This window comes from Tyto alba, unplaced genomic scaffold (assembly GCF_018691265.1).
Source record: "Tyto alba isolate M040663 unplaced genomic scaffold, T.alba_DEE_v4.0 Super-Scaffold_16, whole genome shotgun sequence".
NCBI classification, from domain to species: domain Eukaryota; kingdom Metazoa; phylum Chordata; class Aves; order Strigiformes; family Tytonidae; genus Tyto; species Tyto alba.
In genome coordinates, this window is record NW_024881278.1 from 2,097,514 (window position 1) to 2,111,903 (window position 14,390).

Genomic DNA, 14,390 nt, shown 5'->3' on the forward strand with positions numbered 1-14,390 from the left:
GCTCAGGCTCCAGGTGGGGCATGCTCTGTTCAGGCCCCCCAGACTGAGCTGGAAGATGCTCCTTCACTCAGTGGATCTCGAGATTTGTCAATGTTCATTTCAAGCAGAGATTTTTTGGAGACCTGTAGCATCACAAGACTCAGATGGTATTTCATAGACATGGCAAAAATTAGAAATTTGTCTATCACAACCAAAATATTAATCCAAAATCCTGGAGAAACTGAAGATCTTCAGGAGAAACAGGATTTTTTAAAAATTGTTTTTCCTCCCCCTTTTTTTTTGGTCCTAGATTATCAACCACCCATGTGTAAATCTAGACTTCTTCCAAGGAAGGACTGAACTTTTTTTGTTGATATGAAAAAACTGTAGCCTGAAACAGAAACCTGCTGTGGATAATTTCCAGCTAAACAGTTTAGGTTTCATAGAATTATATTTAAAGTGCTAACTTTTTCCTTCCTTGTAGTGAAGCTGTATCCCCTGTGTCCATAAACATCTATTCATATCCTGCAGTCATGCATCCAGCGTGCTGATTCTGTCCTGGAACTGCACACCCCGATTCCTTTTCCAAACATCCATATTCTTTCTAATTGAAAATAAAGGAAGAAAATATGGGAGACCAATCATCTGGATAAACACCAGAAAAAGCACCAGTAGTATCACTGCATTTCTGGCCTCTGGCATTACCCACTATATAATTCCACCTATGTTAATTTTTTCTAGATCAGCTGCTTAACCAACCGATGGAGAATAACTAGAAAGCAATTGAAGGGAATGCAAAAGCATAATATCTGGGAAAATACAAAAGATGGCTGTGTGAAGTGCTAAAAAATATAGAATAAAGAGTTTTCAGAGCAGCAATTTAAATGACCAAATCGGTCTTCCTTCTCTTAGCTTTTTATTAATCTACCAAAGAGCCAGTCATGAAGTTCAGATGTAAGAACATGCTGGTTTAACACATTTTTAATCCCATTATTTCATACTCTTTTCAAGAAGCACATCTAGTTAACACTGAACTTTTTAGCAAACTCTAATTTCATACTTTTCCAAAACATTCCCAGTATTTTTTGCATTCCCAGTATTTTTTGTATTGTTTTTCTCCTACAGAAATGCCTTCCAGGGGACAAGGGATCAGTGGACATCTCCTTATAAAGGATCCCCCAGCTCATCCTGTGGGAAGAGAATGTCATTTGAAACAAATTGCAAAACAAACTCCTTTTATTGATTCAGCAGGCTTCCAGAGAACAAAGGGCCATGCCACCCTGTGGCAACTCTGACTGCCTTCAGACTTCTCTGCCAGGTGACTCTGCTACACAGCTCATGCTCTCCGAGGATGGCTCACATGCAGGATTCACCGTTTTCTCTGACAGCAGACCAGAAGAATTCAGCCAAGGATGCTGTTGTCCTTGGAAATGAAAATATCTAAGAAGAGACAGTGCTTTCTCCCTTCTGTACCCGCCTCCTTTCTAAGCTACCACCTTCCTCTCTCTGATGCCAAAGCAGCATCGTAGTGGGGTCCAGCATAACATTTTTTCCTGTGTTTTGGGTTGTGTTTTTTTTTTTTTTTTTTCCTGTAGTCCTCAAGACAGCCTAATGAAGGGAGGACCACATGAAAGAAAAACCAGTAGACTAAAATAATGAGTCTGGCTCAGAAGGACAAGAAACATTTTTACACGCCATAGTTTGCTAACCTTTGTGCGATACTCTAAGTTGTGATATATCAGTTATTATTTTTTTTTTTTTCTATTAATTTGAATTTCACCTTGCTAGGCAAATTTTAAAAAAGGTGACAGAAGGCTAGATTATTTCATAAAGGGTTTGCAGATGACTTAGCACGCACTGATTCTGTTCAGAAATGCAGACACTGTGTCATTAAAGAACACTGGGAGAGAAAATGCTGCAGACTCTCAGCCCTAAGACAGACAGACACGCACATCTCAAAAGACTCCGTCTTGAACCGAGTCCTGCTATTGGCCGGCACCGAGCTGCGTGCCGAGTCACGCTAGCTGAAGATCATTTTTAAGAGGCTTTGAAGGTTTGGAAGTGCTCTGCATGTTTAATATTTCACACGCGGGATCCGTGAGAGCCTTCGGCTCGGGGTCGGAATGACGCGCGGGCCCTGCGGCCGGTGCCGGCAGCCGCGCAGCACGGCAGGCTGCACGCAGAGTCCCCGGGGTGGAAGAAACACGTCAGAGGGGGTCTCTCATACTGAACAGGAGGTAGGCATCCCCACAGGCAACCTTGGCCTCTCGGACTGCGAGCTGGAAACAGCCGTTGCGCTCTGACTTCTCTGCCAAAACGAGAAAAGCTTCATCGCCGCGTCGTCCGCACATTGGGCTGGAGTTTTGCTGCGCTTTGCTATTGCACTCGGCAGAATGTGGCACTGGGACTCGATTCTTTATCCCTTCTTTTGGACACCGGGGTCTTGTAAATTCTGGCCTAACTGAAGGGCTGCGATAAACGTCTTCACAGCCTCGTGTCTACCGCGGTTTGAAACTGCCCCCTAGGGCACTGCAACAGAATAGTGCAGAGCAGCATCTTACCTGCTCTCACATACCCTTTTTCCTTTCCATTCCCACCTCACCCCGGTCAGTTCTATCAGGGAGGGCTAATACAGAATTACTCTGTTACTCCTACACCAAGCAAGAGAAGATGGCACAGCACGGTGCTGCTGGACCGGTATAAAAGGGATTGCAATTCAGAGCAGAACCTGTATCTTCAACTGCATGTTACACAGTGACATGTTTCTCGGGCATTCCTGGCAAAAACTATACAAATTCAAACCCCACCACTCTGAGCTAGGATTGGAGACCTCGAACCTTGAACACACCTCAGTATCACTTTGAAACAGCAGCAGATAGTTATGTCATGACTATTTTATTGCTTGCTGCATAGAAAGCATGTTACACAGAGGATTGGACGGTAGCTGCATCTGCAACTTCAGGGAAGGATTATAAATAAACATAATTGTTCATAAAGACACCAACTAGTAATTTCTTTTGGGACAAAATGTACTTTCAAACCAGCTTCAGGACACCATAATTAATGCTTGAGTGAGGAAGGAATTATTATAATAATCTTCTTGTACTATCATCTAACATACAATACCCATTTTGAAATTCCGTGCCATGATTGAGTTGCTTGCCATTTTGAAGGTTCACACTTACAAAGAAGCTAAACTGACAGCGTCTAGCCCATTAATGAAGGTTTATCATTATGAACTCCTTCTACAAAGTCAGACAATCTACTCAAAGGGTAATTTCTGTGCTTCTATTTGTTGCTGCAAAGCAGACTGGGCTGGCAACAGCAGAGACAGAATTCCAGAGTATTTCCATCCCTGCTGCTTGTGGATGAGTGTGGAAAAAGAAACAGAGTGGACAGCATTTATAAGTATGAATATTTGGATATGAATTTTACAGTAAGAATTATTTCCTTTGCATTACATTACCATACCACTTTGCTGCTGGATGACATTTTGTGTGTGTTTACATGCAGTAGGTGCTCTGGTAGTAATTGAAAGAAGTGCAGTTAAAGAAGGTGGCTTACCTTGTGTTGTCCCGTCTAGTCCCATGAGACATTTCATTGCCCTGATGATTTGCTCTGCTACGGGTGGACACATAGATGTGGCGTACACAGCACTGTGAGAATGAGTTCGTAAAAAGTCCACAAGGTCCTTACACAAGCAAAACAAAGCATGAATGAGCTTTGAGCTGGCCAAACAGCAGATCTCCCTCTTAACTACTGCAGGAGTGAGAACATACAAAAGGAAGAGGACGTTTCACCAGTTACTGGTTTGCTTTCTTGGCTGCTGCTGTTAATGCATGGCCTAAAGAAACATCAGGCAGGTGCAAATACTTTACCGTATAAGTAGGGAAATTACAGCTGAAACAAAGGTCTGGAATAGAACAATGTTTACTTCTGTGCTTAGACTAAATATAAAGGAGCCAAAATCACTTAAAGACCAATGAACAGCTGCACTTAGAATACTGCTCAGTTCCTCTCTAGGAATGAAACAAAGCCGACACAACATCAGTACAGTATCTCTGCCACAAGACATAAACCAGGAAAAGCAACCTTACTGGGATCTATCTTTGGCTATTAGCATACGTCTTTCAATTTAAATTGAAATGCCTTTCAATTTAAACTTCCCATAAGTGTGGCAGGGGCAGTCATGTTAGAGTCAATACTGTTGCTTTAACACTTCCTCGTATAACTAAGAGCACAATCTGTGCTCCTAGAAGAAGCAGTGCTGTACTGTAAGCATGTGTAAAGCACCACTAACTCCCCTGAATCCAGGGACGCTGTAGGAATTCAGATCTTGGTTTAGACCATCATTGTTATGACAGTTTATACCTCCCAGTACAAAATATCAGAGTAACAGTTACCACACTAAAAGCTGAATGCATGTTAGTGAGAAAGGGATGAGGCCTGCTTGAAAAATGCCTTTGATAAAAAATATCACCAGAAAAAACCTGAAAGATAGTAACACAAATTATTGCCAGAAGTGCTGTATGAGTCTATGTCATAACTCCAATGCTAAAGACAAAATTTATCTAACCTTATACAGGTTATGCACTGATATATTGTAAATGTAAACCTAAGGGTTTGATCAAATATCTGAGAAGGTTTCCGTGCTCTAGCTGATGCAGAATAAACAGTGTCACAGTGAGTTTTTGGCTGCAGAAATGAATGTGTGTTAAGTGTGTTGGGTGAGCAGCTGCCACCAAGGCCTGGAAGCCTGAGGCAAGGCTTAGTGATACACACAGGCGTGAAAAGAGCAACCCACTTTCATTTAAGAAAACTTCCAAGGATTAAATGATGAATTACTTTAGACTGCTTTTCACAGGTCTAGGCTCCCTATAATTTCTAGCTACCTTAGCCACATTGTCTTTGGTAAAGAGCTAAATCTCCAGATAAAAATTCAGGAAGCAAAGAAAATTGATTCTTGATGTATTATGATAGCCTGTCTTAAGATCTTCAGGGGCAAAACCAAAGAAGACATTAAGGAATATACACTTTATACTTTCTTATAGCCCTTTTATTCTACTCAAGTGCTACCCTTATTAAAATTATCCTGACATCACCTGTATGAGCTGCCTAAACAGGCTTCCTACTCATTCAGCAAACTACTTAAGAAAAACATTCAGCAGGGTATGAAAAGGGTAAATAATCAGCAACCACTTGATATCTCTGTCAAGCAACAAAACTGATGGCATTTCAAAATGGTGCTGCTTATGCCTTCTTCTACACCCCTACTTGAAACAAGCTCAGCTCTACTTTTTGTTGACATCTGTTATTGGCAAGAGGTTGTTTTATTAGTGTACAAAGAGCAACTGAGGACATGGATTTTACTATTGCTAAAGGCCCTCAGTAACCATCTTTCTCCATCTTCCTGAAAAATGCAACTCTGACAATCCACAACTGTTTAGGAATTTTATTATCAGTGGATGAAACTGTGGCTTTAATCTCTCAATATTGCTCCACACATTGTTTACAAATGTGAAACAAAGTAACAAGCAGTCTGCATGCAAATTAACGCAGTGAAGTATATTTAGCCAATCACAATGTGTCTAAACATTTCCAAGACAAGCAACAATCATCAGGGTGGCATAGAAATACCCATCCCAAGCAAATTACATAATATGAACATTAGACAAAAATAAAAAAGTCTGACTGTTTGATGTGCATTTGGGATCCGGACAAAAATGGTCCTAACTTAAGAATAGTGCTCCCGTAAAGCACTCCATGCGATAAGATAATGAAATATATCCTGTGCAATAAGAGGGTACTTCCCCCGCCTTGATGTTAAAACGTTTGTGTTTTCCTCTTACCTTTTTGCCAGCTATGTATCCTCCAGCTGCGCCAAAGCTCTTTGTGAACGTTCCCATTAGTACGTCAACGTCATCAGGACTCATACCGAAGTACTCCACAACCCCTCGGCCCGTTGCTCCCACTGCACCGATGCTGTGAGCTTCGTCCAAGTAGAGGTAGGCTTTGTATTTCTTCTTCAAGGAGACTATCTCTGGCAGGCGCACGATGGACCCTTCCATGCTGCGGATGGAGAGAACCACGGATGAACAACAAACCCTGTGCTTGCTTTCTCTTTAAGACTCTGCCAGAAAATATAGGCATTAATTGCCGTACTCTGTGAAAGAACTTGTGGGACCTCAATTTGTATTTACAGTTCAAAGAAAAATTGCAACCCTTTCCTGTCTGCGGGCGAGTATAAAACTGTCAAACAGCTTTAGAATTCAAACAATCAAAACCAGACAAAAAAATCTTTTGAGCATTTGCAAATTTTCAACATGCCAGAAAAGAAAAAGAAAGTACAAAGCAAGGGAAGATGCTCACCCAAAGCATCACATTACAATTCACCACAAAACAAATATTTTAATGACTTATAAGGAATCGCTGTAATTCAGCATGGTCCTTGCTTACTTCATCAACAGCTACTGTGGCAATATTTGGGGGTGACAGCTCTAGAGCCAATTACTCTGGTGCAAAGGAGTTGGGTCTGACATATGCAGGAGACAGGCCACATGAAACGCACAGATGGTGACATAACTCTAAGCAGCCCCAGTCTTCAGAGTGGACAGAATTGGGGATTAGAAAAGGATGTTCAAATCCACTCTTGCCAATTGTTGCTCCCAATATGTACTTTTCAGGAAATGTAGCCTGTTACCTAGTACTCAAAAAGAAAAAAGTTTTCATTCCCTTTCTTTTTACTTTCTTACAGGCATGCAGGAAAAGGAAATACTCTGATTTTGCACTGATGGTGTACTGAGAATTGTAGAAATAAGAAAAGATGATAATTCTTCTGTATTGTTGGTAACCACATCAGTAACTTAGAAGGCTCAGAGGATGTGTACAGCAAAGTGACAGCCCAGGGAGATAAATAAGAAATGCACTCTAATCCCATAAAGATGAAGTATCAGTAGTATTTCTGTGAAGACTATTATGTCTGGAAAACCTTTGTGAGGTAACTACAGCTATGCTTGGACATGCTCTGATGCACTCAGCATTCATTTCATCACGAGTGAAATGTTCTCCTCCACTAGCTGTACTGAACAAGTCTTTAAACGCTAAATACGTCCCATCAAGCACAAAGTGAGTGTGCTGCATGCCAGGAAAACCAGTGCTCTGTGGCTAAGGTGTATCCGATTGCAAATGCTACAAGAGTTTCAGGTAAGCGGAAACATAGAGTTTGTTCCCAAATAGCATGTACAAATGAGCAGTGCAATCAACATAACTTCTTGGCAATTTTTAGATCCTGGACCAGTGGCTTTCACAGATTTTTTTTATTGCCACTCTAGCTGCACTATGCAGCTGGAAGTTTGGTGCCACAAAAGGAGCAGGATGTGCTTTTAGCACTTGGGAATTTTCTGACAATTTTAGTCTTTCTTCATCCTTTGGTGTCCTGAGTAAGCCTGGAAGCAGCTTGGTCTCCAGTCTTGAAGGAGACCTGCCCATAGGCAAGTCAAATTAAGTCTCCATTGGTTTGAAAGAACAGCGCAGGGAAACAGCCATGGACAAGGGTGGCCTGTGCTGTTTGTACTGGGAGGTTCAGAGAGCTTGGCTGTGTGTGCCTGGAAGCATATTTTTGGCTGTTGGGTGACTGCTGGCAAGTATTTCCCAGACATAGAAGAGGCAGCTGTGGGGCTGTATATCAGCACCACGATCTCTTGCAGCAAAGAAGGGTGGGCTTGTACTGCAAGCTCCCGAAGGCTGGGTTTTTCACTTGTTCCAAATGGCACTTGGAATCTGGGGAAGAAGCAACTTGAACCACCACAGCTATTTTCCTACAGGGCCCACAGTCCTCACACAGCCCAGAGTCAAAGCATTTGTCAGCTGAAAATTACACTGAGCCACTGGGTGTGCTTGGGCATGCAGCACTGTACATGCTGGGGATGGCAGCTTTCGGCTGTGCCCGGCCGGCCTGGAGGTTGGTGATATGGTCAGAGAGCAAGAGTGGTGCCAAGGAGCACTTCTGCAGAGGGAAGCGAATAGGCATCCCGCCCCGCACCTTCCAGCAATACTTGGGCAGACCAGCTAGGCAGAGAAGGACGATAATAGTCTTTCCACCTTTACATGGACATCATTAGTGGCATATGGAGATTCAGATGGGAGAGACGGCGTTTGTCTTCGAAAAGACAAGAGTAAAAATGGTAAATTAAAAATACAGAGCTTGATTTGCTGCATATTTGTAGAATGGAAGCAAAGTTGTTGCTGAATCCCAGAATACACAAGGCTGGTACGTAGTTGTTACAACATGTAACCATTAAGACCGTTTAATGAAAACTCTTCTTACTCATCTGAGTAGGAGATTTCTCTTTGAATTCTAAGATGTTTAGCAAAACAAGGCATTTGTATTCAGTTTCAGTGTTGACTTACTGCTCTTGAAAGATGCTGGCTGACATAAATGTTCCAATAGTTGACACAGATCCTAACATGACCTTGAAATGTCCACGGAGTAGATAAAGGGCTGCTGGTTTTGTGTACGTTCTCTGTGCTGCCATTCAAACACTTCTCAGCCCTCCTGATGGCAGAGATGAGAGCTGTTTTGCTGCCTACTCTGTTCTTGCTGTCTTTTTTGACCCTGGGAGGTGGTTTGTGATATGAACACCGCTCTTTAGAATTGCTCCAAATAAAGCTTGCTTCACATAACCCCCGGGGCAGCCCAAATGTAAAGTTTACTGAATCCATCAGTGAATAGTGATGTCAACTGAGTCTAAACCAGGGAGCCAGAAGAGAACTGTAATTGTTCTGTCTCAGTCTGGTTGTGTCACTTTTACAAAGCTATTGATCTGTTTCCAGATCTGCTCAAGCACACAGGGCACGTTGAAAAAGTGGGATGCAAATGAACATAACTCGCTCTGCCCAGGTCAAACATTCTCATTAGGTGGTATTACATCCTGACTTGTAGCAAAATTTATTAGCTTGGTGGCAGGGATGTAAAGTTTCTAGACTTCAGCTGACCCTCATCTCCCTTGTTTGTCAGGCAAGCACAAAAGCTTGTTTCAATACACACTCAGTTTGAATCTAGTCCCAGATGTGAGGAGATAATTCAAAATTTTGGTATCACTGAAGTTTGAAGCTTGCTTCAATCCCTACCAAACCACCAAGATTCCTCCTGATGCAGCTGATGAATTGTGGAGCTAGGTGCTTTGAGAGGCAGGAGGTGTGCACTTGCACCGGTCACTTCGCTTGGAACACAGGCTTGCTCTTGACAGGATACTGACAGTTTTTGTCCAGTTTATTTTGAAACTTCTTGGGAAAAGAGTTTTCTACATTCTACTATGGTACCACAGTTTCAATTCTTTTTTCTGCCAGGAAAATTAATTTACCGATATTCAACCTGTTATCTTCTTCATAACTGCATCACTCAGCATCTTTAAACATGCCTTATAGTACCACTGTCCTTTCAACTTTTGAAAACTTTATCTATTCTCCTTTCGGGTTAGTTTGTAATTAGGAAAATCCCTCCTTTCCTAACCTGTTACTCTCAACACATGCATTCCATTTTAATGTTCAATTTAGGTATTGTTTTCTTACATAAACCTTGCACATTCATACAATAATTTCTGTTTTGCAGTTTAGAGCAATAGTTTTAAGGAAACCTTCTGACCCTGCCCTCAAATACAATCCCATACCCTGAAACAATAGAAATGTTAACCTTTAATTCTGGTCCTTGGCCAAAGACATTAAACGTTACCCCTTTCTTTTCTGGAAGCCCAGTGACTTAATCCCAGGAAATAAAAAATAACCCTGATAAATTTCCTATGGTATTGGCATTGAGTCCCAAGGAACTTCTAATGCACATGAAAAAGCACTGGACAATATCTGACAGATCAGAGAGCTATTTTCTTAGCTGGAAGGGAAAATACCCAAATTAAATCAAAAGCAGGGAAAAAACAAATGAAAAACAATCTGGTTTGATCAGTTTCTGGTGCCCCATAACTCCTGCCCTGGGCTTTGGCCTATCTGACTCCTAGGTAAATATGTGTGCAAGAGAGCAGAAGCCTACCACAAACCATGTCAGAACACAGTAACTGATTAATCCTGAACTGGAAATGGCAGAGGCCAAGGAAAACATTAGCTGGAATTTAAATAATAGAAATATGATTTAGCAAGTCAGTTTAACTTGTGCCCTGGATACAGCCAAAACTTAATGGTTTTTGTACTGTAGACTGGTGGCTAGATGGTCTCTCTCAGTTTGGAGCACAAATGGAATATATTTATTTCTAGACTAGTCCAAGTTAAGAACCAGCTTTCACTAGTAGTTACATTTACTTCTGATGATTTTTTTTTGTTCTTTACGATAATAGAGCCATTAAAAAACAGACAAACATACAAGTATTGCTATTTATTTGACATTTAGCTTGAGTGCTTCCCAAGTTGAGGGGCCAATTCTGCTTTCAGTTGTAACCAAGCAAAATCTGCGGCTTATGGTTTCAAACACAGGTCTGATTTCCAGAAATGCTCACGTTGGCTAACAATGACCCTTTTCACATTTTGCCAGCTGGTAAGTCCAGGCTTATGCACAGTGTAAACACTTTAACATACTGCTAATGGAAATAGAAGGCAAATTTTTTTCCATACCATCAACTATGGTTGGACTATGGTGTCCCATGTAACAATATTTTTTTAAAGAAGGAAAGCTCAGTGTTTCTTTTGCATCCCTGGAAAAAGCATTTTGGTAAAAATTTGCCAAGCCAAACTTGCAAGTCAAGATATTTTAACTTGGAGAATGGATCTGACCAAGTTATTTAAATTCTGTATTAGTTGTCCCTGAAGCATAACTTATATCCCTTAAAAGAAAAAAAAAAAAAAATTAAGCAGTATTACTATTGTAAGAATACATTAACAACACTCTACCTCATCTTAAGCTCTCTAGATGAATGTTAATTTGGCATTTGGCACATCTTCAGGAAAACTAACATTAGCCAATATGGGGTCGGAAAATACCAGTTTCCTTCAAAAACCATGGTCCAAAAAAGGATAGAACATGAACACAGGAAAAGTAAGAGTATTTCTAATTATGTCTTTCTCTAGCTTTTCTTTTGCATACGAAATGTTGCTAGCTACTTACTACACAGCCTGTGAGTCTGTCCCCAGCAGTGCTGTAAGGACAGATCAGCTGCGTGTGTCTCAGCCTGGCAGTGACAGCAGGGGTACGGCACAGTGGGGTGTGGTGGTATTCTCCCTCAAGTCAGAGCAGACTTGCTTTGCAACCAAACCACAATCTTCAAATTCTGATTTGCTTAGACTATGAAAACAACTAACCAACCAACCTAGCTACTGCTAGGGCTAGTTTCCAACGAGAGACTATTAGAGAGCTGACCTTTGTGTTTCTTTTACTCTATACCTTTCACAAACATCACTACTCAGGGCATGAGTAGTCTTAGCACTATTTAGCCCTTATGAGGCCAAAGGAACCTTACGGTTCCTTTTTTTTAGTGAGGTTCTCTGAGTTTTAACATATTTTTATTTTCCATGCCAACAGAAGGTTCTTTGAACTTTTGAGAACGAAATCTCCTTTGAAAATGGACTGCAAAACTAGAGGAAAAGAAAACTCTATATCAAATCTACACCTGGAAATACAGTTATAGTTATTATAATTGCAAAAATATGACAGTGGGTTTGTGCCGCTGCTCGGACCAAACTATGCTTTTCTGTCACCAACCTACCTTCTTGCTCCCTAGTGGTCAATATCCAGGGTAAAGGATTTAAAAGTGAACAAAGCTCAGCAGCTGGAGCATTTTCTGCAGGCCATGTGACCGATGGGAATATTTGTCAGTAAAATGTTGGTGGTCCACTTAATTTCTGCATGATCAAAGTCCTTAAATCTGAGCTTTCTTTTAGTAGTGCCAAGCTATGTTTATTTGCAGTTTTGCTCTGTTTATTCTGGTTGAAAGGAGACGTTCAGCCTGCTTTGGATCAGCTGATTTGGTGTTGACCTGTTTCAGCTCTGAGTGACAGGTGTTTAGATAAGGACTGATTTGTTCTCTTTGCAGATGGAAAATGTTAGGTAAAAAGAAAGCACTGACAACTATGAAGTTGTGGTGACATGAGATTGTAAAAGATTCCTTATGAAAAAAGCTAATCAGCTCAACTGTGCTAACATTTCTCAATAAAATGACATAAATGACTGCCATCCAGACTGGCTGTATTTCAGCAACACATGATATGATCCCTACATATAAAGTTCAATATTGCTTTCATAAACAACATCACGTCCTGTGAATGAGTGATTCTGGTTCCCTGCTCTCCGGTGCAGGTGTCACTACTCCCAAACTTATCCTTCTCCTATTCCCCGCTCCTCTCTCATCGTTGCCCCAGTAGCCTTGCCGAGATCCCCGCAAACCCTTTTACTGTACAGATCCCTGCTTCTTCAGCCCTTCCCTCCTCTTCATGATCTCTACCTCCCCCTGCTCCAGCTCATTGCCCACCTCCATGCCATCCACCAGCCCCATGGCTGCCTCGCCAGCAACTTTCTTATGACTTGAACAATTGCCAGAATAAAGCCCAGGATGGTGAGCCTGCCTGGTGCCTCTGTTTTTCTGCTCAAATCTAGTGATGGTTTGTCATTCTGAATGGGCGTAAGAGGTACCACACTAGTGAACCAGAGGTATCTGACTAGGATGCTCTATAATTACATGGTATCATTGATGCTGATATCATCTGATGGATTCTCAAAGGCACTTCTCTCATTCTAATTCCTCCAGGGACTGGGGCTACATGTAATACCATTATATGATTCTTTGAAAACCAATCTTTTAATTGTTTTTCCTGTTAAAGTGTGTGTCCATTAGATCCAGCACTAATTACTAGAAAGGTGCTGATATCACTTGGCCTATGTTGAGTTTTTAGATTCCAACAGCTGGGTAAGGACTGGGCATGCAGAACTCAATTAGTTCTGTGTAGTTGTCTTTTGATCTGCCCATGCATAACAAACAACTCCAGAAAACTGAGCCTACTGACTTAGCAAAACTCCTCACTTACAATAGCTCCATGAATTTTATCACATCTGTGACAACATACACCAGCTGATGAACTGTCTTGCTCTCACAGTACATCTCCCACTCCACCGTGATTTGGTAAATCAACATTCAGGACAATGCATGGGATCTAACTGGAGCAAATTACACCAGGGCTTAGTCTGAATTAGTAGAAAACAACGTATTTATAAGATCACAGAATGCTAGCGTAACCTCCACCCTCATTAAGATTTCTCTCAGATACAAAGAGTCAATATTCTCCTCACTCAGTGTATCATCCTGTCCTCAGAAATGATAAAGAGTACTCACATTTCTAAAACACAAACATACCTGTAAATGCCCTCCACGAGGATGATAATTTTTCTCCATGCTCTGCGACTTCGAGGCTGCCCATATATTATTGCCTCCTTCAGCAACTTCTCAAGGCTCTGCATATCTTTATTTAAAAATAAGAAAAAGGAGGAAGGAAAAACATTAAGAAGGATTTTTCTAAATAACTTTTGATATTCCACTAGGCACTATTCTTTCCTATACAGAAAAAGGCAGTATTAAAAAAATGTGTCCAGAAGACAAACTTCAATATTAGTAGGCAAGACCGAATGACTGATTTAATTTGCCTGAATGCAGTCTAGTGACAAGGAGAGTTACAAAAAGCTTCCAGTTATGCACCTTATCTGGAAAACTTCTAGAAATTCTTGGCATGCATTTTTATTTAAAGGTAAAAGGGAACCACTTTGCTTAAGTACTGAGGCTAATTGCCAGCAGTTGTCTGTGTGGGTTGCTAATACCCATGTCTCAAGGCTTATGAATAGTGAGCTTTTGGTGGCTCTCTGTCATGGTGTAAACCTGGCTGGCAGCCAGACACCACGAAGCTGCTCATTCGCCCTCCCCACGCCTCACAGGGCAATGGGGGAGAGAATTGGAGGGCTAAAGGAAAGGACACTCATAGCTGAGATAGAAACAATTTAATAATTGAAATGAAATAAAACTAACAATGATAATAACAATAGTAATAATAGAATATACAAACGAGTAATGCACAATGCGATTGCTCACCATCCGCTGACTGATGTCCAGCCCGTTTCCAGCCAGAAACCCCAGAGAAGAGAAAATCCCAAAACCGCAATCCCGGAAGAGAGAGAGAGAGAGAGAGAGAGAACTTCCTGGCCAACCCTCATCTATATGCTGAGCATGCTGTTGTATGATATGAAATATTCCATTGGCCAGTTCGGATCCGTTGCTCTGGCTATGCTCCCTCCCAGCTTCTTGTGCACCTGCACACTAGCAGGACATGAGGAGTTGAAAAGTCCTTGATTTCTTAGCAATAACTAAGAACATCAGTATATTACCAACATTCTTCTTATACAAATCCCATACTGAAGGCAAAACACAGCA

The 14,390-nt window shown here is 41.3% G+C and overlaps 1 protein-coding gene across 4 annotated transcripts in view; it reads right to left on the reverse strand.

Annotated features, from left to right (window-relative positions):
- SPTLC3 (serine palmitoyltransferase long chain base subunit 3) overlaps positions 1-14,390 on the reverse strand; it is an 89,557-nt gene that overhangs the window by 14,900 nt on the left and 60,267 nt on the right. For all 4 annotated transcript variants that reach the window (XM_042789925.1, XM_042789924.1, XM_042789923.1 and 1 more), the window contains 3 exons: positions 13,326-13,431; positions 5,829-6,048; positions 3,544-3,670 (listed from right to left, as the gene is read on the reverse strand). In XM_042789925.1, the coding sequence (XP_042645859.1) occupies positions 3,544-3,670; positions 5,829-6,048; positions 13,326-13,431 (453 nt within the window). The remainder of the gene's footprint in view (positions 1-3,543; positions 3,671-5,828; positions 6,049-13,325; positions 13,432-14,390) is intronic.